This window comes from Trachinotus anak, unplaced genomic scaffold, assembly GCF_046630095.1.
Source record: "Trachinotus anak isolate AG129_WGS33_773 ecotype Australia unplaced genomic scaffold, CSIRO_AGI_Tana_v1 ptg000005l, whole genome shotgun sequence".
Classification (NCBI taxonomy): domain Eukaryota; kingdom Metazoa; phylum Chordata; class Actinopteri; order Carangiformes; family Carangidae; genus Trachinotus; species Trachinotus anak.
Window position 1 is genome coordinate 8,815,756 of NW_027273856.1, and position 26,745 is coordinate 8,842,500.

The following is a 26,745-nucleotide window of genomic DNA, read 5'->3' on the forward strand; positions in this document are numbered from 1 at the left end:
AGACTCTGTTAGACTGCCAAGTGCTCTTCAGCTTCATCACTTCACACTGTGTCAAACACATCATTTCTTTAGAATTTTTTAACAGACGTTCATGTTCCCCACAGGATGAACTGTGTACTGCCACACACATAACACATTCCTGCTCTCGGCTTGATAAACCTTCAGGATACCACAGACCTGTTATTGTACTGCTAATTAGCACTTGGGTTTGGATCTTAACTCGCATCCATCTTACAATGTTGGTGTTTTGATATCAAATCATCCACATCTATTTTTTTTCCTATGTCAGAGCAGACGCATTGTGTTGCACATGATCATGGATCTATTTTAAGAACTGGATCCTGGACTCAAAGATGGCATAGGTTTTGGTGATAGCCAAAATGTAATATTTCAACGCAGTCTGGCCCAAATATCATGATGTATAATATTTTCATGTGGGGAAGTGTAAGTATAAGCCACGCTGCCACGAAACAGCGATGCAAAGTTTTATTTGTCACGTGCCAAGTAACAATGTGCAGTAAGTGAAGCAGTGAAACGAGGGCTGGAGTTGACAGCAGGGCATCCTGTGCAAAAGTGCAAAACAAAAAGATATTTGATGAAAAATATCACACGTGGCAAGAGATTTTGGGATATTCTGTATTAATGAATATCTGCCTGAGATGGCATTCATTCACTTGAATGAAAACTGCAGACAAAGTGCACAAGCAAAGTTGTAGTTTGTGTGTTTGCTTCCACATTGTGCAGCTTGTTGCACATGTACATTAGTATTTCTCCAGCACCTTCCCTTTTGGGCCGTGAACTTCACATTAGCATGATGTGGTACATTAACAGCTGTTTATAGGCTGTGGGAAAGTCGAACAAAAATAAAAAACATTCATGAATGAAAAATTTGTAGCTCAACAGGTAATAATTTACCTTGTTTGCAGTTTGAGGAATCCTGTCAACAGTTCTATAATGGTGGTCTATAGTTTGCTGCGCTGCTTGGGAACCGGGATTTTCTAGTTCCAACACAACAAGTGGTCAATGGAAGAAATTGGCAGCAAGAATGAGAGGTGGTGGCATATCTATCTTTCTATAGGGCGTTGACGTGCATCTGCTTGAAGAATGAGGCATTGTACTATTTCCCAGCATCTACTTTAACCAACTTCCCAGAGAAGCAGCCTCCTGTACTTTCACAAGTTCATGTCTGTATGATGCGTTTGACAGGTGCTTTCTCAGTAGCTGTCTTTGCCAGGTTTAAGCATGTTTTTCTGCAATGCAGTTATGAAAAAGAGTTTTAAATGCACTGAGAAATCCAAAAAAAAAAAGAAGTTCCATCTGATCAAAGAGTTCTGTCAGTTTTTAAAAGACCTGACACTCTCACTGAGATGAGATTTAGATGACAAGAGTGAATGGTCCATGTTTGAATGAAGCCAAAAGGGCACTATTACAGATTACATGTGGTATCAAGCGGTGAAGATGAGTTTGGTTTTATTTGTTGTGATGTCTTCCTCTGAGGTCATGCTAAGATCTGAGCCTAAACCTCCAATAAAATAAGGGTTAATGGAAGTGTATTAAAAAAAAAAGATATCTGAAAACTTTTATAGAACCAAAACTGTCTGCGTGGTTCGATATCACGAGAGGTAAGTGAGAAAATATGTCAGTGTAATTTGGTGAAACGTTTTCCTGCCAAATGGCTACGTCTGTCGATTTCCAGTGAGAGGGAGGTTTAAGCGGTGCTGTCGGAGCAGAGCAGTCCAGGCTGCAGCAGCTGCTCCGTCGGCCCATTTCATGCTTCCTACAACTAAACGTTACACTGAACAGTTGGCAGTGTCCAGGTCCATTCAGTCAGTACGAAGCAATGATGGGAGGTGTCTTCCTCTGGGAAAGATGTTTTCTTCCCATGGAGATGTTCACTACACCCCAAATTATTGATGCTATTTCTGGTCATTCTGTTTACTTGCTTTTCAGTAAAGTGCTGAATGCTTTACAAACCCGAACCGTGTGTTTTGTGGCCTTCGGTTCCAAATATTTAAATAGGTATTCAGAAGCATTAGCATGTGGCTATAGCTGAAATGTATTTAGCTGATTTAGAGCAAAATCAATACAGCTTGTGTGTTAAAATGTCTTCCACGTAATTTTGTGTTCTCAAGTCTTCGGTCACTCTTAATCTCTTGGCTAACGTGAAAAGCTGATTTGGTGCTTATGGATCAAAGCATCTGAATGTTGGATAATCACATGGACAAAATGCCAGCCAGAAAAACCAGCTCCAGAGAATGTGAAAGCCTGAGTGTAGAAATATTTTTTTCCTCTCAGCATTTTACTTCTGTGGACTTATTAGAAGTTTCTCATGGTCACTGGGGTGTCTTATTTACTATCTCATTAGAGTTTCATTTCATCTCATTTACAGGAATTTAGATTTATCCACCTTTGAGTGAAAGACAAAAGGGTCTTTTATTTATCTATTTATTTATATTGTTGTATTTTATGTTTCAGTTGTTTCTTTTATAATGTATAATTATATTACTGTAATTTATGTTTCAAGTGTTGTTTTATAATATTTAAATTATATTTTAGTATTTTGCCACTAAACAGCAGTTCAAATGTTGTTTGTGACATGCAAAGGTCTAATATACAGTGAGGAAAGCAATGAAATCAGGGTTGGACTCAGCAGCAGGGCAGACTGTATAAAACTGCATAAAATAAAGAAATGAATAAAAACATTTTTTGATATTATTAAAAATATTGCATATGAGAGGAAATGTTGTGATATTCGGTATTATTGAATATTTGCCCATAACCTTAATACACAGTTTACATAAGAAAAGAATTGTAACCAAGATACAGTATGTATTGAGTTGGACGTTTAACTCTAAATCAACTCAACATGCAGTGTGTATCTCTAGCATTTCTGAATGTGCCAACTGGCTGACATATGGTCCCGTCCAGGAGTTTTAGAGGCTAAAAATAAAGTCAGGAAAAAAAAAATAACACCATAAATTAATTTTTATTTCTCAATATTTAGCAACTGCATAAAAAGCCTAATAAATAAAATCAGTATTAGCTGTGTGGTAGATGATTTCGACTCCAGGGAGGTGGGTTGCTGTTGTTTGGGGAGCTGTGAGAGGCTGAGCTTAACCTCTTAACCCTTTTCCACCCTGAGATTTTCATGAAGCTACTAACTTGTAGAGGACCTGAGTACAGCTCCCCAGTACATCTTCTTAGACATAAATTGATTTTCTCTGGACCCAGGGGCAGCCGTTTTGGAAGACATGTTGAGCTGCCTCTCTCAAACTTTGTCTAACTCGTCATTCTCCTGCCTCAAAGTGGTTGTGGAGGTCAGAACACGGTGAGACAGTCTCTGCTTTCCACACAGCCAGATGTGAAACTACCCAGCAGTATTCACAGAAGTGTAATGGGAGGGAGAGGAACATGACATGAGAAGACATGAAAAGAAGCATTTAAAGGATCATTTACCATAGAGAGCTGGATCTCTGTCTCTGACTGTGAAGGGATGGCCCGAGGTTGGCGTTTGAGCAGGCGGATAAGATGGTGTATCCAATGAGCTCTCTGCTGAACTGGGGAATGAGGTTTAGGATCTTGGTTAGAGGAGCGGCCCCTCTCATCCTTTTTGCCTTTCTTTATCCTCTTCCATCCACCCATCCATGCAGTCATCCTTCCATACATCCACCGCCCTCTTATTCTTCCCCTGCAGAATGGTGGAGAGAGATCGGCTTATCCATCACACATGTACCACCCCACAGACACACTCGCTCTCACTGTGGTGTTTGTAATTGAAGAGCTTCACCAGAGACTTTGTGAGAGTGTTGCAGCCAGAAGAGGCAAAACTAAGCTTAGTTTGGATGAGGATTTCCATCATCAGGTCGTTCCACTACAGCCGAAGCTAGTGTCTGAACCAAGCTCCCACACATCAATACTATATATTTCCCATTAGAGGACATATATAAGCTCAGAGCGAACACTGCAATAACCATCATTTTCCATGTAAACTCATGTGGTCGTCGAGCTATATGCAGAGGTGGGGGCTTGGGGAAGGATTGCACTGTGGGATAAGAGTGGAGCTCTGTAAGAGAGTAGTACGTTTACTAATGTTGTGCTGTGCTGTGCTGCACTGTCAGCAACCACAAGATCAGAGCTTGTTTGTGTGTGGACAACTCAAGTGTTCCCATAGATGAAGAGCAGCACGAGAGAAGCTCTTGCTCACCGTGTTGATATACTGTGAAACTAACGTCACCCAAGCTGCAGTAAATGTTCTGCCTGCAGCTGCTGAGAGAGTTTCCTTTAGCTTTGAACTCCATCGACACTGTCAGACTCACTGTGAACATTTCAAAGAAGATATTGCAAAACATGATGCCTGTGTTACCCACAATTCAACTCCATTGCCAACACTTAAGTTAAAGATTTAGATGTGTTGTGCTAGTGGTGGCTAATGTAGCCTAGATTAGTGGTCGGCAAGGGGCCAAGACAAAATCTGACTGACAGTCCCACATTGAGTTATAATGTCCAATGTCTAATGTATAATGTCCAGACCTGAAGGTGCTAATTATTATCCATGTTGAGAGGGAATGACAGACACAAACAGTCACATCAGGCCTTTGCTCTTATTTCAAGCTATTGTGAGCTTTTGTTCTGAAAAATTCTGACAGGAAGTTCCAAAGGTTCAGCTGCTGGCTTGACAGACCTTAAATAGACATATGATGTGTGACATGAAAAAAATGACACCAGTTCAGTCAATCAGGCAAGCGTATAATATGTGACCACACGTGAACACTGACAAAGCAAATTCCAGTTGCATTTTTATCAATCAATTTATTAATTAGTCTTTGATTATGTTCTTCCTCTCATTTAATGATTCAGGCCCAGATCCTCGAGCCTGAAGAGATGAGGAGCTCAGGTGTTTTACTTTTCAAACTTCAGACTGACTCAAGTGACATCACTTCGGGGGACTGTGTTGTGATTGGCCAGTGAGCCCAGTCACTCACCGGTCCAGCTGTGTGGACTGGTTCCATCATGCCTGATGGGCAGTTTGAGTGTGTCTGGCGGGAGCAGTATTGGCTGTTCGCATCAGCTCATAACGATTCTGCTCCTCTGCTCTTTTCTAATCTCATAGAGCTGATTACAACTTCATTAAAACCTCATGAATTTACATGTAGAACGCTGAGCTTATTATGTCTTCCTGGATCAGCAGGGGCATCACTGCTGCAACAATGAGTTTAGAAGCACCACCCCCATGTGTGGTGATCTGCGGGGAGGGAGGGGCTTCATCTTCTGCCTGTGTGTGTATATGTGCTGCTGTTGCTCTTTGTTCAGAGACAACTGACATCATGACCTTATTATGTATGAAACTGACGATCAGATTTCATCACTTATTAATGGAAGGTGCTAGGTTTCCACTTGAAACCCTGTTGGTGATATAGTGGTTGGACCCAAAGATGTTGAGTATACAGTGATACAGATATTAGTTTAGATTGATTAAATTGATCGTCCTGCAGCTTTTGTGGTTTGGTTAGATGTTTTTATGATGTGTGTATAACAGCGTAGGCCTCAGGACGTGAGACAAATTCCAGAAAACGTTCCGACAATGAGTCAAGTCAAATCAAATCAAAGAAAACGAAACAGAAAAGCGGCAAATCATCTTTCAATCAACTGAGGGATTAAATGACTGATGGCTTCAGCTGCTGATTTGAAACTAGGTTCATTAGAAACATGAAAAAAAGAGATAATCTTACGGATGTGGAACAGGATCCTGGAGCCCACCTGTAATACTTCTACTCTCTATGAACTCTCTCTCTCTGCTGTCTGTTTGCTCACAGAAAAAAACCCCAGATCTAGATGCTGGAGCGGTTTTATTGATTGAGCAGTTGGCAGGCGGCGGCTACAACCTTTTGTGGCCGCTTCATGATACCCCCCCCCCAGATTATTGTGAAGCAGTAGAAGACTTGTTGAGTTTGTATTGACAGTAGCAGGAGTAGAGATGCCGGACTGAAAGTATGGTTAGTGTTGAGGACAGGTGGGAGCTGGAGTCTGGCCCCACACTGACCCACTGAGGAGCTGCACAGCACGTCACACCATTGACATCATGTGCAATACCAGGCCAGAGGGGTATAAAAAAAAAAGATGGAGAAAACAGGAGCTACATTTCAGGCAACCACAGACATCCAAGTATTTCCATTCCACTCTGCTCAGCTCATTACTTTGCCTGCCCCTTTCCTGAAACCCTCAAATGTCACAGAAATGTTTCCCCCTCCCCATCTGTAGCAATTCTAGGCCAAGTGCTGCTGACATTTTATGGATCCCTTTCAGTGTTATCAGCGATTAATGGTGACCTTTGCTTGGGGGATAAAGCATTTGATCTTCCCCAACTTGAAGAATTGAGTCCGTGAGCATTTGATTTCAGAAGTGGAATTCACCTCGGGCTGGCGTTTTGATATTGAGCACAGACCATGGCAGATTGGGAGGCTTACTCCGCTCCCTGTGCCGGGCCTTTGTGGAGGTGTTATTTAGCTATGCAGATTGCACAGTACACAAAGCGAGCTTAACAACGAGACAGTTTAATGGATTACTGTACAGACAGAGAGAGTGACGAGTGCCTTTCAGGCTGCTGTGGGAATTCAGTGCTTTTTAGGACCATAGGTGACAAGAACATGGCAGAGGCCTGTGGTGACTTGTGTGGCTCCCTCACAGGGCACTATTGTTCCAGCAGTGTGATGGACTTTCCCAGTGGGCTCTTCGCCCAGTTAGATGCTTGCTGAAAGGGTAAGTGGCTGGAGAGCAGTCTTACTCAGTCGGGAGTTTGGTCGTATGTTCTCAGATTTGGCAGCATCGACTCTCAGAGACATTTAATCGTGTCCTATACGGACAAATTCAATCAATACCAACATCTCTGAGCATTTTGCAAGACTTTGCATGTGCCTATTAGTAATGTGTGTATAGTATGGTGTTCAAAACTCCAGTCAATGCGTAAAACTACTTCTACCAATAGGAGTCGTTCATCACGTGTTTCCCCTCACCACATCTTACATGCCTCAGGATTGGGCTTCATTAGCATTTAATCTGAACTCAGTCTTTCATCTGTATTTACCTTGAGAGTTCCACTATTGACATGAGAAGCTGTAAACAGGAACTGAGCTGATGCAGGCATGTTATAATACAACCTTGTGGTGGTATTGCAAGAGGGCTGGCAAATAATTGGGGGAAAAAATGGTGAAAAATGTAATAAAAAAATATAATGGTAAATATATAATAAAATATAATAATAATAAGCCAGTGTAGAGACTGTGGAGCTTCCTTTATATCTGATCGTTATCATTAAAAAAGGGCTGTCAAATTATTATTATTTTTCTTAAACAGGATTAATCGCTGAATTTAAATAGTTAATTGTGATTAATGGCATATTTTATCACATTATTATTCAAATTCTATTATTTTGCATTTCAGAACTGTTTTCGCTTGCTTGACGACACGTAACTGTCAGTCTGTCTGAACTAGAAGCTAACGTTAGCATGTCTGATGTGTAATTATCAAGATGTCTGATCATTTATTTATCCGTAGATGAGATCTGGGTAAGTTATATTTTTATTTTCCAGCCCATTCAATCTTCACCAACGAGGATTCAGGCCTTGGATTTAAACACGCGACACGCCCCTTTATGCAGACAGGAACACACCCTTTTGCTCCCATAGACGTGACTTGCCATGAAGTGTTTCGCTCCACCATGTAAAATCTTTGTAGGAAGTGTCTGTGGCAGCTTGAAAACAAGTAAGGGTGCTTCAAAGGGTCAAAATAGTAGCAGCCAAAGATTCTAGAACATAGCGCTTTAGAATCATTGGTAACGGCACCAGTGATGGTGTAAAATAGAGAATCTTTGGCGGCACGGGATTAACATGATTAAAAAAAAAACAAAAACCCAAAAACATTTTGCTTGGTCCTTTATCTCACTGCGATTAACGTGTTAAGGCTGACAGCCCTACATTAAACTAAAAGTGCATTAATCGGCCCCATATTCTTACGGGGTCAGATGAGATTTTCAGGTGGGCCATGATTTGTAAAAGGTCGGGAACCACTGTTTTACTGGATCCATACTGGCCAAAGATGTGATCCTTCCTTTACTCTTACTGTGTTTTGTGCACCGCAGCCTGCTGGGATTTATAGTGCTGGCATTCTGCTGCATATCCAAGTGAACATTTTTTTTAGTGACTGGGTTCAGACGCTCAGGTTTGCAAAACGCCCAGATTTGCTAAGCTACAACGCTAATTGTCATCTCATTAACAGCAAACATTCAGGCAGCAGCTTCTTGTTTTTAGCTGGAAGTGACACTTTAACCAGTTGAACTGACAAACGTGTCAGTGGTTATGTCCTATCTGTTGTCACTAATTAACATTCATGTGAATAAGTTAATAACTTGTCTGTTGTTTGGTTTGCATGCCCTCTGTGAGCAACAGTCTGTTCTCAGCCAAAGATCATTTGTCAGGGAAGAACCTCCACTCTCAAAAGCGTGAGTGTTTCTGTAGTTCTGCAAGCTTCAGCAGAGTAAAACATCTTCACTAGTACGGAGGACTGAAACTGCCAAAGTCAAAAATCAATCAATCAATCAATAAGTAAATGACTTAATAGATAAATTTATATGCCATTAAATGCACCTAAAAATAAAATTGAAAATAAATACAGGTTAATTCAGTAATAAAATGACATAAACTGATATTTCTGTTTTAATTTGTTTACCTTTGTAATTATTCCCCTATATTTTTGATTATTACTCTTCATTTAAATTTCCATTTTATTTATTTACGTATTTATTATTTATTTATTTATCAATTTATTATTGCCCCTTTGCATTTCTCCTCCTATTTATTTCCTGCAAATTTATTTATTTCTGTTTTTATTTTATTTTTATTTTTAAATAAATATTAAAAATATTTTTTTTACATTTCTTATGAATTTCTGCTTCATTATGCAGATGAAGGTTGGTTGATCTCAAGCTCCCATTTTGTAACATTTAATTCACACAGTCTCTTTTTTTATTTTACAAATACAAATCTTTTCTACACATGAAGAGACTTGAATTTCTCTAGATTTATTTTACAGGTTTACAAAGGTTGATTTACAACTGAAAACTGGAATTATTTGTGAGCATCACCTTACAAGCTCAAAAGCTAATTGAGCTCAGAATAATGTAATGATGTAAGAAAAGTATAAAAACTTTTTCGTTGAATTCCCATAATAAAATAAAGTATCAGTAGGATCTAACATTTAGCTGACCTGCAATAAAACCAGACTGTGTGTCAACAAACTTTTATATTCAAGAGTCAAAAGAGGACACCATTCATCTACCAATAAAATATCTTTATCCAGTTTGGGAACCAATTACTGCACCACTGGACACACATCATTTTGTGGACCCCACCCAACAGCCTGGACTCCAGAGTTAAATTTGCTATCAGTGTCATGAGGGTGGAGATCATTATGGTTGTGTCTGGCTCCTGGTGAGCTGCTGTGGGCGGGTTGATTGGTTCTTGTGTAGCAGTCAAATGTTGGAGATGGGAGGATCCAGTGTTCCTTGGAGGAATAATTAAGGCAAACGATGCAGATGCTACTACTGCTGTCCTTGCCCTGACGGGTAAATAACCATGTTTGTTCCCTGTCTGATTATTGATTCTCTTCATCAGCCTTAGGAAGGTAAACTCAGACAGTTTGTTCTTGTCATTTCCCAGTTTCCTGTTGGCTCCTCATTTAAAAACCCCTTTTGTTCGTATGTGATCATTACAAGAGGTTGTTTTGTTCTCTTCATCTTCTCTTTGCCAGCTGCGTGTTCCTGTGTCTGTGTGTGTGTGTGCGTGTGTGTGTTTGATTCAAATGCTTGATAAACGACAGACTGAGGTCTTTATGAGCCCATTTCACTCCAGACCTACATCACGTCTTATTCTGTCTGCCAGATGATTTCAGCTGAATGTTCCCCCTCTGTTCTCTTCATGACTTTCCCTCTAAAATAAACGGTGACGTGAACATATAGCCACCCGAGCTGATGTGTTTTATTCAATTTGAGGCGAACTCATGACTCACCTGAGCTGGTCTGTTCATCCTGTAGTAGAAGAATTAAAAAGACAAATAAATCTGATTGACAAGAGCCGTGACACTGTTTACACAAAGAAGTTGGTAAACTTTTCAAGTAAAGGCGTGGACTGCTTGTCCACCTCAAGGTGTAACTGTCAGTCTTTACAGCTTGTTCAGTGGAAATGGGAGCCATTATTCCACAGAACTGCACTAGTGCACTGACTCAAATCTATCAAGCAGGAAACAGAACCTGAGAAAATACTGAAACTATGACCATGGCCTGTTTATTTTCAGATTTAATTAGCTGTTATGAAGATGATGGGTCATTGTCATGACAACAATGGTGCAAATTTCTGCAGTTTCTTTGAGTTTTATTAGTTATAGTTATTATCAGGAGCCAGATTTGAACCCCTTTTCCACTGGTCAAAAACCCACTAAGACCCTCTAACATCAGCTTTTGTCGGAAATGGAGAAGGGTTCAATCAGCATTCACCCCTGGGTCAAATGAGTCTGCAGTAGATATGGCTCCGATCAGCAGTGATGTAAACACAAAACCCAGTTGAACCCACTAATTTTCGTCTCTTTTCCTGCTGTAATGTCTCTCAGAGGACACAGACACAGGCCTGTCACCTGTCCAGGTGCTGTTACACCAGAAGCTGCGCAGCCACACTGACCTCGGGGATAAAAGAGTGAGCTGCTGCTCCGAAAGTTAGAAAAACACACTATCACCGATCGAAGCACCTCATACGGAGGCTCCGGCACTTTAACAGGCTTTTACCAGTTTGCATGGTGGCTAGTAACTCACTGTGCTCTAAGTGCATGTGGTGACATCACTCCTTGCAGCTGTGTGTATCCTCAGTTCAACCAAAAAGGCAAAACCAACTGGCAGTGGAAAAGGGGTCAAACGGCTTCTATTTATTTATGCCTGCTAATTTTGATGGAAAAATGTACCAGTGTTTGAATTACAGTTTTTTTTTTAGCCGTCAAAGGCTGAACGGGCAAACTGGGCTCACAACTGAGCCTTAAAACCAGCTGTCAGAACTTTGTGATGTCACCACAAAGCAGTCACCACCCTCAGCCATGCCCCAAGCCCCACCCACCTGGACCCACCATCCAACCTTGCAGGATTTGGTTTCTCTGAATGTTTACCTGAAATCTGCTATATTTTTATTTGATCACTTGGAAAACAGTCAGCCAATCAGAAGAGAGGCTCAGACCCTCTGTTCTGATTGGCTGAAGAGAGGTTCAGACCCTCTGTTCTGATTGGCTGACTGACCTGTTGTTACTAGAGCTCCAGAGAGAAGCCTGAGAGAGGAGATGTAAAACTACACTGAGATGGGTTTTGGTTCTTAAAACCACAAATATATCTTCTGATGGAGATCAACACTTCAGATAAAACACAGAAGAAGAGTAAAATATGGACCTTTAATGTTAGTGGAGGTGCTCCTTCACCTCACCCTGCAGTTCTTACCTGCGGATTTCAGGGAAAAATATCCAAACAGCTACCATGCAATGACCATGTTTACCGCCTCGCTGCATTGGAACTGAATGGTTTGTCAAAGTTTACTGTCATTGGAACCCTGTTTTCTTTTTTCTCAATGGTATAATGATGCTGCACAATTGACCCTGTTGATCTCACTGCTCTCTCTAACCTCTTATCTGTGTTGACCTGCATCACATGTCTTTGTAAGTGGTCCTACATCCTATTAATCTCCTTCTTTGTGTCCTCCAGGGCTGAGGACGGGAAGGACGGTGACGGCGCAGTGGCTTTCTCAAGGCCGAATCAAGAGGGAGGCTGACACCCTGACACAGGTCAGATATCTCATCAACCTTCCTCTGACCCTTTTTTTCACTCACACTGACCCCAGCACATCAAAAGCAGCTAAACGCTACGACTGCCTTCCCTTAGGCCACTGGGTTAACTGTTATGATTAGAGCGAGATATGTGGCTGGTAGAGTAAAAGTCTGTGTGTGGACCTAAGAGCCTGCAGTGCTTATTACAGCTAATAAGATTAAAGCGCTGTACAAACCCAGCCACACACAGTCATTTTTTCTTCTTGTTGCAGTGGTGGGAGATGAGATGTGAAGGTCATGGGGGCATAAAAATCATGTGTGTCTTCTTACGAGCATACATAATGAAACACATTTCTAATTACACCATCTCTTCTAACTTCTATGGCTATGGTAGCTTAAATATTTAATCACTGCAGACGACCTTTGTTGCTTTTTTTCCCCAACCCGCCCGGTCACAGTCTGGTTTTATGGCTGGATGGAGGATATCTGCTCTTGTGGTTCTGTTTGTGTCCTGAGGGAACACTTGACTCTGTGGTGTGATTATTGATACGGAAGCTTTTTACTGCCCTCATTTGCAGCCCAGACCCCCCACAACCTCCTCAGTGGTCCACATGCAGTTGTGGTTGTGCACACACACATACTGTACATACACACATGTGCGCACAGGTGGGAGGACAAGCACATTAAACACTGTGTGCCCTTTAGAAAATGATAAGTTTGTCTTATCTAATTCACCAGCAGTTTTAACTTAGCACAGCATATTCCAAAAAGATTAATCAAAGGACATTTACAATAGAAGGCTTAGTTTGTAGAACTGTCCTTAAAAAGTTCAGCTGCACCTTGGAAATGCTGCTTCAGCATAGAGGTGTGGTACAGTCCTGATGTGACATCACGGGGTCCTGATAACGAGCACAGGACTCAGACTCAGACCTGCCTGATAACCAGCGAACAGCTGTCCTGAATGTTGCCTATGAAAGCTCAATGAAACAAAAGCAGCAGCAGCAACAGAAACAAAGCAGAAGTTAGTCTTCCTGACCCAGAATCTATGTTGAAATGTTCTTTTTTTACTGCTGTTCTTAAGGAACTAAACTGTTGTGGATAAAATCTAAAAAGGAAATGTTCATTATGAGGCGTAATGCAACATAGAACATATGTGAAGTAAATGCAATAAACAAATGACTAGAAGCTTATTTGGTGCAGTGCAGTGGATTATAGGACACAGGGTTAAAGGGACATGTACACTCAGTTCTGTCCATGTAGTGGATGCTGGTTGGTGGTATTGTCTGTGGGCTGTGGGTTGAGCCGGTCTGGATGTGCAAGCTGTTGAGGATCCTTGCAGATTGAGGGAAGAGGTTGTTGCAGAGGAGGCCTTGATGCTCCGATGCCTCCTGCTGGATTGTAGGAGGGTGAAAAGGCTGTGGGTGCACTGTGCTTCACAGGTGTGTTGTGTGGAGTGAGAGAGGTACAGTGTTCTTCTCTGCTGTTGTCTCTATGCGCTACAGTTAGACACATACAGTTCTCATACCAGACAGTGTTCAGGATGCTCTGAGCGGCGCCTTTGTAGAACGAGGTGAGGACGGGTGGAGGGAGGCTCGCCTGCCTCAGCACTGCTGTGTTTTCTTTGATGGTACTGTCATGTGTGAGCTCCTCTGTGATCTGCGCCCCTAGGACCTTTGTGCCGCTGACGGGGTCCACAGCAGCGCTAACAATGGCAAAGGCACATGTCTTTCTGAAGTCAGTGATAACCAACACGTGTTGAAACCGGCTAAGAAGGTAGATGCACACTGAACTTAGCAGTAACACACAGAGATCTATCAAAGTAAAGAACAATAGTGAGGTGTGGTAGTCCGGGTCAGTGCATGAGGGGAGTGGTTCGTGTGAAGTGTAAAACTAAATGAGGTAACCTGGTGGACCTGTAAGAGACACAGAACACACACAGCACACAGGACCAAGGCTCCTGGGCTGTCACATATGTTCAGAGAAAGGCTGTCAGTCTTACACCACCCTCGGGTGATGAGGAACTGTGGCTGAAAGGTTAACGTCCGGGGCTGAGGGACTGGCATCTTGTCATGTCAGTGATATTTGTTGTTGTTGATGTGGAGCTGACCGGACGTGTCCAGCACGAGCACGGAGCACGGAGCCATGGCTCTGTGCCTCCCTGGACAGATGTCCCTGCTTGGCCCAATGGTTGCCTTGGCAGGAGAGGGACAGTTTGGGTGGGTTTGTAGGAGCAAAAGGCCGATTGTAGCCAGAGCTTGAGGCATGACACTCAGAGAGCAGCTGTGAGTCTTATCCACGGCCACTGTTCAGCAAAGAGCAAGAAATAAAACATTTTCATTCTTTCATTCTCTGAACTTTTATTCTAAATGAACTAAGGCCAAGGGAAAGGCCTTGGCTAATACATAGATGCTTGAAATACATTCTGAGGCTGGATCATGTAATACTGAGTAATAATTAATAGATATTTTCTACCTAAGATAATCAAAGTTGTAGTGAGTTCCTTCACTGAAAGCTGGGTTTTGTTCCATTTGAACCAAAAGGCGAAATGTCCCAAATGTAAGTTGTTGTGTAAAGACAAAGAGCAGAGCAAGAAAGGTGCCTAAATATAACAGTTTGAAATGGGCACAAAGAGCTAAATGATGCCCAGCCCTGTAGCTGAACTGAAGAATACAGCCAGTCTGTTTGTTGGGTACATATTGTAAACCATCCGGTACAACAAAACAAAACAGCACAACAGTAAATCCTAGCTACCTATGGCAGGGTAGGTAGGTAGTCGGTGTTACCAACTTCCTCAGGTAGGTAAGTCGTTTCAACATTACTAACCTGGGTCTTTGTTGAACCAGTTTGACCATTGTTTACAATGAATTAAGTGCAATGAGATGTGTAATTGATTATCAAAATAGTTCCCATTAGATGTTCCGTGGATTGATTAATCAATTAATAAAATTATTTCAGCTCCAAACCAGTGCACATGCACTTTGATGGTGCAGTAGAACATTATAAAAGACACTGATACAACCAAAGGACTTTAGATAATTAATCAGATAGTTGGATGAATCTTGGTTTTTGTTTTTTACCCCTATCCTTTACCCTTAAAGCAGATTTGCTGTGTCTCCAGAACTGCTTTGATAAAATGAGCAGAAGCGAGTTGGTAAAACTAATATAACAAGAATCCAGGTTTTAAAAAAACTCTAATAGCCCCTCATGGAACGGAAATTAATAAATTCTAAAAGTTTTCCTTTGTTTTTTTTTTCAGTTTGATTCCATTTTATAATTGTGGGCCTGACACAGGAAGGACAGTGAAATGACTGGAGCTCCGCAGCTCAAACCTGAAAGTGTCTAAGTATAGCAGCGTGTCAGGCCTTTGTCAGCTTATCCTCATTTTCTTGTAGATGATTTGCTGCCATGCTCAGGCCAGCTCTCCCGATGGGTACCATGTAATTGACAGTGATCACTGGAGGCGTCTCGCTGCCTCTTGTGCATCTTAATGCTCATAATAATGGGAAAGAGGAGCCTTGCTGAGAAACATAACCACGCAGAATAATTCAGACCCATACATTCTTCTGCATACCAGAGTCCTGATGCTAACCCGCATGCTAACGAGTGGATATTGACGCTCAACTGGCCAGTGGCAGCATTAGAGGAAATGAAGAGGGTTAGTGTCAGTACAGGGGAGATCAGTGGGATTAAAAAGCAAGGTTGAGGATTAAAGAGGTTGGTGGCACATTTCTAAGACCTTTCCTTTACATGATGAGAATGTTGACAACTACACAACAGTGTGATGTCTTGATTTCCCTCCTCGGTTTGAGATGAATAGTCTCTTTAAAACCTCTGAAACATGTTCTAGTTCATGCACCATGGATGTAGGTCAGGGAGCAGCAGGCCTGTTTTTTATTCTTATAGGGTCAACAAGACTGAACTGAATTTACACAGCCCTTCACTCCATATGTGGGGGACAAGCTTGTCCGCCATTTTGTAACAGGCATTCGTCACCCTGAGCCGAACCTTCAGCGGTCCTGTAAGAACCTGGGCTGGGACCACTCAGCCTGCCTCCTGGGCCTGGTTATTATGGCGTAGACAGATGGCTAATTTGGCAGTGGCTGATATGTTGAAGTTTATGAGTGCGTGTGTACCGTTTTTCTTGGCTTGACAATTGGGACCATAATGATTGAAACAAAAAAAACCCTCCCCCAAACCCAAAAACCAACCCCTTAACAACTCAAACGTGCCCAGCAGTCCAAGGTGAGGTGGAGAGAGAACAGGTGAGGTGGAGAGAGAACACGGGAAACAACATGTATCTTAATAAACATTTAAGTGGATGTGATTGTTAGTTAAGCGATCAGACGCTTTCCCCCTCCTCAGGCCACGTTCTGGCTCAGATTGGCACGGTGTGAAATTTGCAACCCTCTGATTTGCTCAGTTACACTGAGTCAGTTTGGTGCCAATGCAAAGGGTCCTGGTAAAAACACAGAGGGTGGTGTGGTGAAAAAGTGAAGCTCCACTTTTGCTGCACCTCCATGAGACAGCGTCTTGCAGTGCCTGCTGCTGGTAGATGACTTTGTGAAGTGAATGGGATCATTCTGTCACAGGATCCTGGTTGTGAATTCCTGTCTCATAATGCTATAAACTGCAGTGCAGTAATTAAGCATTTAATAATCCTTCAGACCCATGGGTGCATTAGTCAAGCCGAACTTCCCAGATCATATTTCACTTGGTCACCAGTACCTGGAACAACACGCCCCCACCAATGCGGCCCTTGCGTTTCTGAACATGGTGCCGTCACAGACATTTGCCCACGTCTGCGAAGGGATGTGCAAACCACCCACTGGTGACTGCATGTACTGCCAGTCCACTGTTCGATTACCCATGTGTAATCACATCTTCCCACCTACTGCACATCTTTATTTTCCGGCTCACTAATGATTAGATTATCCCTCACCGTGCTGGAGGTGGCAGTGACATTCACATTGTACAGCTCAGGGGGTGCACATACAACTCCAGGCTCCATTGTCTACAGTAGCATTTAGCATTTTTGCATGCATATCAGACCGTTACACCAAGGACACTCACTAGGATTCTGCTGATGATTTTAGAATAACTTTGTGAGGCAGCTGGATTTCTCACAGGCTCTTGCCAGACTTCAAGCTATTTGCTTGTGGTTCAGACCAATCAGCGTCTTGTGAGGGAGGAACTACCAGCAGCTACAGTTGAGTCGTATGTGTGACGACAGCAAGAGGCTACTGTTTGCTAACAACGATGGCAGCTCCTAAAGAGGTTAGCATAGATGCTGCAACAGCATCAGTTTTATCAGAACTCTTCACTGAAACGAGAACGAAAGGATGTTTGCACTTTTCTGCAGCCAGGGTTTGATTTACCAAGTTAGCCCGTGATAGACAGATCATTCATCCAATCACCTGCCATGTATTTTTTGAAAGCGCCTGCCATTTACAGTTCAACGAAGCCTCTCCAGAAGGGTCAGTGGAGCAAACCATCAGGTTAACCATCAGATTAATTTTAGAAAGCTGTCCACTGAAACCCAGCAAATTAAAATCGAAGAAAGGAATTGTTTCCTTTGACTCAGTTAATGCTAAAGGCTTCCATTAGACAACTGGGTTAGTATTGATTAGTTCATTGTTGAAATATTTCATCAGTCACTTAGCATTATTATGGTTCCCTGGCCTGTATCCAGGGACTGACAAACTGAATGTGTGTGAACACTCAGACGTAGTCCACCACAAAGACTCTGGACTGCTCAACAACACAAGGTTTTTCTGTTTGATTGTTTCATAGAACAGAACTGACTTATTGATTTTTTTTTGTTTAAAATAACTACTGCAGACAACTTTTTGTCTGTAACAGTTTTTTCACAGTTTTGCCTCCCCTTGGAGTGTTTGTCAGGGAGGTTTCAAGGTGCTCTGAGCTGTCAAATGAAGCCGGATTATAAGTCTTCAGAGAAAGGCACAATTGAAATACACAAGGCCACCTAAATAGTAAAATGTTAAAGGAGATGGCAGAGCTTAGGGAAAGTGTGTGCATGCATTTATGTTTAATATTAGTTTCAGCAAACATCTGACACTGCGTGCTCTGTCAGCGTGTTTGGGTTTTTAACCTATATTTATTCAGGAAGGTCAGCTGACTTTTACACAACATTTACACACAACATTGCAGCTTCACTTTCCTACAGGCAAAAAAAAAGAAAAAAGCATGTTGAATGTTTATATTTTTCAGCCACAATTTAACACAGCACATGTTGCTGTTGAGCCCAGTTGGATCGTTGCCTCATACAGGATAAAATGTATTTTTAGACTTCTGTTCTCAGCACCTGATTGTGAGGTGAAGGTGCTGATTTTGGATGATTGTTGAGGGATGATGGTCGCTGGATCCTCTAAAAGTGGCCCAATTTCATTGATATTTGACAGTTCTGTCATTTTATAAATGATTCATTTGTAAAGTGTCATTTGTACAGTGTTACAGCAGCAAAGCGGCAGTGCAGAGAACAGGAAAGCTGGTATGGTTTGGTTAAGCAACTTAACATTTGATCAAGGTTAGGGAAAGATCATGGTTGTCTAGTATTCATTGTTGGACTCTCAGATTGTGAAATTGTGGCCACAACCATGTGACTCAGACACATTATTCACCTGTTCACCACCCCAACCTCGACACCTTTACTTTACAGTTTCCTGCAGTGGATATAAGTCATTCACTGCTGAATTCTTCAATGTAATCCACTGGGAGATTTTGGACTGGCGTGTTGGACAGCGCTCTCCACCACCACCATCAGACCACCAGAGAATATGTTTTGGAAGCATGGTGTTCATCCTCCAATAGAGTTCAGAGACTTATAAGCTTGTACATGGTTTCCCAACACCTTACTAAAACACATTATGCTGTTTTTTCCTTTAATTTGCATCCATCTGTAGATTAACCAGTAAACTGAGAGTTTCACCTTTAAGCTCATATCCCCCTTCACCACTGGTTGGATGGGTTGCCGGGCAGTTAACTGAAGAAGTATTGAACCTGACATTTAGAACCTCTCATCAAACTCATTTTGCTAACGTCGATTAATTCAGTTAATACATTACCCAGTGCTACGTTCATGAACTGTGCCCTTAAAAAAACACTACCTCGTGTTCAGTGGCGTGCCCCTGCCTCTGCTGAGGCTGGAGTTTGAAACCTCCACAGTTGCGTAGATGTGGAGATTTGTGGAAATGATGATGCAGACACTGGCCTTGCCCCCGGATTTGGTCATATCAGTCACGACTACCAGACAGAGAAGAATGCAACATGGATAATGACCAAAGGTAACGCAACCAGTGTGTTTAATCACTTCAGCACAATCACATCAAAAAAGAGAGAGACTTTTACATGCTAATCATTGATTAATCGTAATTCAGGTCAGGTTTGAAATAATCGTGATATTGATTTGAAGTCATATCAACCAGCTCTAGTACAATGATTGCTACTACCCACACTGCATCAGTCCACCTGTCAGTCTCACATTGTCAAGTGCTACTGGTTTGGAGGGACTCCCCTCACACAGCTGTGGCCAGGGACAGACACCGGCTGCAGAGAGCTCTCAGACAAATTTCATTCAGCCTGTTATCAAGTTATTCATGGAATTACCATCAATTAACGACGACTGATATTATCTGCAGCTGGCAGCGTTTGTCATTTTAACTGGTGAAAGCAATGATCAGGACTGTCCAAAAATCAGAGTGTGTAATTACTCTTTGCTAATGATAATTGGTGTTGGGGCTTAGTGAATGTGTGCATTTTTGAACTGAACGGTGTGTCCAAATAGTTTTTCACATTTGCACTGTAATATTCACTGTGATATGGAGTGGAATGCCTGCACCATGGAGGACGGGTGGACAAAACACAGTAGATCAGAGTAAAGAACGTTGGTCAATTAAAATATCAATTAAAATATACCCACATCAGCCCTGATACTAATCGGCTCAGGACATTTCCAATTGTGTTGCAGCAAAAGCTGATCCAGATTCCACTTTTGTGCTGGACCACCCTTGTTTTTTCTGTCTGTCTGAACACAGCCTGTCTCTGCTGTGGAGTATCTAATACAACAAGAATTCCATGAATCTACAAAGGCCAAGTCATTTCCAGTTTACTGTTTATTGACTGAGATATTGCTGCAAATCCACAGACCTTTTCTCTATAGTACTGTTTTGTTAGTATGAGACATTTCATAAGGAAAAAGATCAAATGCATTAGCTGGCTGCTGGTGTGCACAACATACTGAGTTTTACTTTTCTTTCCTGGAACAGACAGAGTTAAAGAGAGCTGCCTCAGCTGTGGAGGTGAGCTGAAGGGGAGAGATAAAGGACATACATGTCTCTAAGGTGTTGCTGTAATTCTGGACTGCTGTCCCACAGCTCATGGGTCTTTGGACCCAACTGGAATGAAAGTCAATGCTACACTGACCCAAGATGCTACTCAGGTGGAAGCAGAGATGAGAGAAAGTGAGTTCATGGGAGGTTCCAGAACAACAAAGAAAGACAAAAGAAACCCGAGGGAAAACCTGAAAAACATTAAAGGTTCATATTTTAAACGATTCTGTGTTGATCTCCATCAGAGGATATATTTGTGGTTTTAAGTAACAAAAACCTTCTCAGTGTAGTTTTACATCTCCTCTCTCAGGCTTCTCTCTGGAGCTCTAGTAACAATGGGTACTAGGGCTCAGAGCCTCTCTTCTGATTGGTTGACTGTTTTCTAAGTAATCTAATAAAAATATAGCAGATTTCAGGTAAACACTCAGAGAAACCAAATCCTGCAAAATTGGATGGTGGGTCCAGGTGGGTGGGGCTTGGTGCATGGCTGAGAGCAGTGGCTGCTTTGTTGTGACATCACAAAGTTCCAGAAGTCCTGACGGCTGGTTTTAAGGCTCAGTTTCTGAATACAGGCTGTGTGCATTTCTCTGTGGACTGAGGCTTTGATACTTTCACAGTATTAATATAGAACCTAGACCTACTTTAGAATCACAAACACATGGACACCTACCTTTAGACTGTATGGACCTTTAAAACATATATTGTATCTTTAAGCAACATTTTTAAGTCTAAAAATATCTTTGTTCCTTTTCATCTGACTCTATCATCAAACCTGACTTTGTCAAGTTGGCTTCAGAGCTACAAAGAAAACCTGTGAAAAACAATTTTATCTTCCCGATGTGGAAACATGCTGGAGTGAAAACAAAAGCAGACTAACATCAGTATTCAGACAGAACCAGATGACATGTTTGCTCGTTGTTCATCACACTGTCCTGCTCCGTTGCTGACAGGAAAGAACCAGTCTGTTCATTGTTGCTATGTCTTCCTTTGTGTACATCTGGCAGTTGTACACTCTCCTGCTTTCCTGTGTGTGTGTGTGTGTGTGTGTGTGTGTGTGTGTGTTTGTGTGTGTTGAGCGAAGTCAGCAATAAGCTGTTATCTGTATTCCTGCCAAGCCCACGCTGCTGTGAGCCACGGTTTGGGTTCCAGCTCAGAGCAGCATGTTTGAATTGATACTCAGCACTGATAAATTTAAACACTTCAAATAGGCACAAATCTGATTCAGTCCTGGATGTGTTATTGTCTTGGTGGTGAAGCCTCTGCAACAGGCATGTGACTGCAGCCTGCTCACACAGGGACCAGGACTGATGACTCCAAACCCCCCCCCCCCCCCATTTGAAAATGGATATTTTCAAATTATTAGTTAATCATGGACCAAGAAAATAAAGCATTACCATTTTATTCCCCAATTTGAATGTTTAAATTTGATTTCAAATCGCTCCGCACTCTGTTAGGAAAATCATCCTGGTGGAGAAAAACTGATCCTGGTGCAAAAAATACTAAGTAAAAAAAAACAAACAAAAAAAAACCTAAGTTTAACTGTAGAGTGTAAACTTCCTCAGCGCTGGTAATGTTGGGGAAGTCCCAGAGCAAATACTGACTTGACCTCAGTGACCTGCAACCCTCCATGGAAGACTTAAAGTCTTCAGATACAAGATTTGACTGCTCTTTATTTGCCAGTGGATGTATTTCCTGTCTGACTGTACAGACGACCGCCGTCACAACAAGCTCAACCGGTGGGAGATGGTTCATACAGCAGCGTCTCCTTTTTGCTTTTTGTCTTAATAAATCAATGGGTCACTTCACACAAATGATGTTTTCTGCTTCCACCCTAATACAAAGGAGATACATGATTTCTTTTGTGACGGTCATAGTGTTGAGAAAACACTTCTCCAAAGTGATACTGCAAACATTGTCCCAACTCTGCAACATTTTCACCTCCACTAGACTTCACCACAGTTTGCATGGTGACATTTATGAATGAAAGCACCAATCATTTCCTGGCTCCAGCTCTCATATGTGGAGATATGAGTTTTCTCTTATTTATATGACTGTAAATTGATCTTTTGGTTTTTGTACTTTTGGTTGGATAAAAAACAAAAACAAATGAAAGAAGTCATCTCGGTCTTTGGCACAATGTGATGGACATTTTTAAAATATTTTCTTACTATAATAATAAATTAATAAGTAATTAGTAAAACAGAATAATTAAAGGTTAGTTACAGCCATACTTGTACTGCATACTTTTATGCCACTTCTCAGTTTTACTTTGTGTTGTACCTGGTGCCACAGGGTTATGACGTTGATGTAGTGATGTGATATAATATTCACATAGGATAGTCTGCATAGGGTGTATTATTTTGAAAACACGGATGCTCTGTGTTTTGCTTCCTGTCCGGCTTGATCTGCTCTGTGCAGCTTTAACGTAGGTTCCGTCAAAAATAGACAGGGAACGAGGACAACCTGTCCATGTAGGTCTGGGTCTACATTTCCTGGTCTGGGAAGGGAAATCTTAACGCTCCAGCATATTTCAGACAACAGGTAAGAGAAGGTCCTCTCCTGTTTTAACATGACAGTGACCCCGTGCACAAAGCAGCTCCATAAAGAACAGGTTTCTGTGGTTTGCTGTGGATGAACGTGACCTGACTGAACCTCACTGATGGTTTAGTGTTTGAATGGCAGTGAATCCCTGCAGCAGGTTCCAGCATCTGGGTGAGGAAAATGTGAAAAGGTAGGTGAGGACAAAAGCAGAGGAGTGGAGGTGTCAACACTTTCTCAATGTACTTTATCATCCGAGGTCAGGCTGCAGAGTCAGCAGCAGGATGTCTGTCATGCAGCATGTGTGTGTGTGTTTTTAAACCCTAAACCCAGAAACTGTCCCGACCTCCAAACCAAACAAAACTGAAAATGTCATTTCTGTGTGCAGCTCCCAGCTGTCAGTCTTCATTTGAAACATTGCAGCACAATGATGTGGGCTGTGTGGGGGTGGGAGAGCACTGGAAAATATTCAGGGGGAGGAATTACAGAAGTCTGCAGCACTTCAAAGCACCAGATTGTGTTATACAAATCTAAATTCATTTGCTTCTCATGTCAGCCAGAGTGGACTGTTGTTTGATTCTCTGCAGCTTAAAGCTTTTGAAGAACCTTGGACAACAATGGAAGAGGAGGAATTTTAAAAGGCAGCAGCAGCTCTACACTGCACAGTTGGATGGGAAGGACTCTGGTTTTTGGTTGAATAACCCAGGAGATAATTGATTGCTGTGTATCTATTCATGCTATATGAAAATATCCAATATTGCTTGAGGAAATGTCAAGATTATATTACCATCTGATTATGAATACGTGTGCAGCCGCAGCTCTGCAATAAAGGGTAAATTAGAGTTGTGGGTTTATTAAATATTAATTCCCTTGAAATATCCAATTTAAAACACAGACTGAAAGTGTGTTTTCCTATAATATTAAGCTACACATCTTGAATTAAGGTACAATTGTATTAATGACCTGGAGGAGGGAGTACTGAGTTTGAGGTGGGAACACTAATTGTGGACACAGTTTCGTGCTGAGAGCTGTAATTTAGGCCAGTCCTCCCGTTTCGGTGCAAAAAGTAGTTAAAGTAGAAGAATTCTTTTTACCAGTTGTGTCTGTTTTCCCAGCGCAGAACCACTGTCATGAGTCCAGATCAAAAACACAGGGGCCAGTTCCCCAGAACCCCTTCAGCTACCGTTTTCCTTTAAATCTGAATCAAGTTTCCTTAAAATAAAAACAGTAGCACCAAACACCCTGAAGTCTTCTCCTTATCTCACTCTTCATCTTAAGGAATCACTTAAAGTCTGTTAAGCTGTGAAGAGTGAGAAAAAAAAGAAGGTCCCTCTGACTCTGTCCTTACTCAACATGAGTCTATTCATTCATACCACTTCACCCATATTAACGTAATAAGGCCAAGATAGATCAAATGTGTTATATAAAATGTTTGTGGAGTTCTTCCTGGTTAGTGTTTCTTTAACCAAACCATTTCTAACTTCATCACTAACACTAAGCTTTGTCATTGAGCTTTTTGAACATTTGTTTCTGCGGTATGACCTCGCTCAGATTCTGTGCCACCTTTACCAAGCGATCTTGACTGTGGTGGAAATAACACAGTATCTCAAGAGTGTCGTGTTAAATCGGTCATCGACAGCTTTGTGCCACAGCCCTCCAGGGCAGGCTGGGTGACTAGATGAACAGCCAACATTTCCATCAATTTAAATGTGAAGATTTGGTCCCAAAACTATTCCTGTATAAACGGCACAAACAGTCTGTACCTTTGCAGTTTTTAGAGCTCTGAGTAGATTTCCTAATATGTGGCCCACAGACAAAAAACAACTACACAGTCCTGTAGATAGAAGATTGTTTAGCTTCTGACAGTTTAGACAGGTGTGGTTTTGTCTGTCACTGCTGAGCTGGCACCTTTTCCTCATTTTGAGCCAGGAGAATTTTCTGGAAGAGATTTGAGAGGAAAAGCAGTGTTTTAGGTTCATACCTAAATGTAATGCTGACATTATTAATTACAGCTGCACAAGGTTGGAAAAAACTGACAATGCAGTATGTTTTTATATATTGTGACATGAAACAATGCAGGAACTTTCACTGAATGACTTGAATACCTGTTTTTGATCAACATCATCCTTTCTATAGACAAAATAATTCCAAACAGCTGATGCAGCTTTTCTTTTGGTAACCAAATCTTCTGTTTTTCTCCTCTTCCTTGCTCATTTTAAGGTTGTCGTTAACGACTAAGGGGGCAGGGCCTGCTTCGGTTGTTTGATAAACTGGTCATGAATGATTGTTATTGGTGGTTCACTGTGCATGAAGAGCCTCCAAACTGTGATAATAACTGTATATAATGTATATTGCAATATTTGGGCCAAACTGTATTGAGATATGAAATTTTGGATATCGCCCAAGTCTACCAGCAACCCTTAAATCAGAGGAGATGATATCAGACAGACTGCATCAAGCAGTAAAAACGTTGTAGCATGGCGTGATGGAGTTAATCTGCCTGTGATGCGATCACTGCACGTGCTCACATCGCGATGACGATACTGAACTGAGATATTGTGCAGCCCTGTTATTGATGCTAACAGATGAATCAAAATGCAAAATGCAAAGTGAGTTACTAATAAAAACAGAGTCAAAGAGGGGATCAAAGGGAGACGACATCAGAGCACTGCCTCCACTGTTTGATTGGCAGCAGATCAAAATACATCCTTACTTTTCCTCAGTCTGATCAGAGCATTGATTGCCACTGAGACTGCAGTAGTCTACAATACAAGTGGAAAATGTGTATGGCATAGACATGCAGCATTAAATGAATTGAAATGGAATTGACCCCCAGTGTTTCCCTTCGCCAACTGCTGGAGACACAGCTGTGCTGAGGCTCTGTTTGTTTTCCTGTCTGATTGACAGTGAGATGTTAAGCAATGCTGGGACTGCTCAGCCCTCGTGTACATCTGGTTTCTTCCCCATATGACTGTTGTTGAGAAATAAATTGGCAAACCATCTCCACTAAACCTCCATCTGGACTAAAATGCATGACACCAGTGGCCAGATGCACAAACGATTCCACGATAATAAAACTGACAGTTTACTTTTCGGCTCAAGTCCAAAGCTCTGCCAGTTTCCCTCACAGGCTGCAGCTTTTATTACCCCCTCTGTGGTGTTTTGTCCTAAGGGTGGCGCTAGATGAAAGGTAATGGGGTAATTACATACAGAAAGGTGTATATGGTTCATCCCTGTGGGAGGATGAATGTGCTCAGCTCAGATAATCTGTCCATTAGATATTGATATTTCTTTGTGGAGGTGGATGTTTGGCTCTGAGAGTGGTACTAAAGGAAACCACTGGGAGTCAGTCCTTGATGATGATGATGAAGTTCAGTAGTAGATTTCACTGAAATACTGTTATAACCCTGTCTTTGCTAAATTATTTTCTTTACAACTAAACCAATTTCTGGTTGGATTATGTTCAGCAGCAGCTAATTTTTTAAACCAGACCAGGGTCTTCTCCAAACTCTAAGAAAGCTGTGAGAGTCTGAAGAGACCCATCAAACAGTGTAATAAAGCTGGAGTCATTACTAGTTAATATTGTTCAGGAAGATTGGATATTTTAGTGGGAAACAAATACGATGTCTGTGAGCTCTGTGCTGATCTCTTCAGTAGTTCAGTTGCACTGCGACGTGCCCAATGTGTAATTGAACAATATATCCTCATTACGTTGATAGAAAATATAATCTGGTCACAATTAAGTTTCCTACAAAATGTATTAACTGTTGTAGTTCACTTGTATAGAAATATCATTTTTAGCAGACAGGGTTGAATGACATCAGTTTCATAAGCAGAGGCAGCAGTTTTAATTGGACAAACAGACCTGCCTCATCAAGTAGTTGACCAGGTGTATGGAGGATAGAGAGTGGGTTTGAACTTTTCTCTTAAGTTCTGTTTGGTCATTCTTCAAACACCTCCTCTCTGTGATGTCAGCCTTTTCGCTCCTAGATGTGCTTGGACAAAGCATCATGTAGTC

General features: G+C 41.7%; 1 protein-coding gene across 1 annotated transcript in view; it reads left to right on the plus strand.

Annotated features, from left to right (window-relative positions):
- adam19a (ADAM metallopeptidase domain 19a) overlaps positions 1–26,745 on the plus strand; it is a 200,264-nt gene that overhangs the window by 16,375 nt on the left and 157,144 nt on the right. Inside the window, exon 2 of the mRNA XM_071478225.1 lies at positions 11,783–11,862. Within this exon, the coding sequence (XP_071334326.1) occupies positions 11,783–11,862 (80 nt within the window). The remainder of the gene's footprint in view (positions 1–11,782; positions 11,863–26,745) is intronic.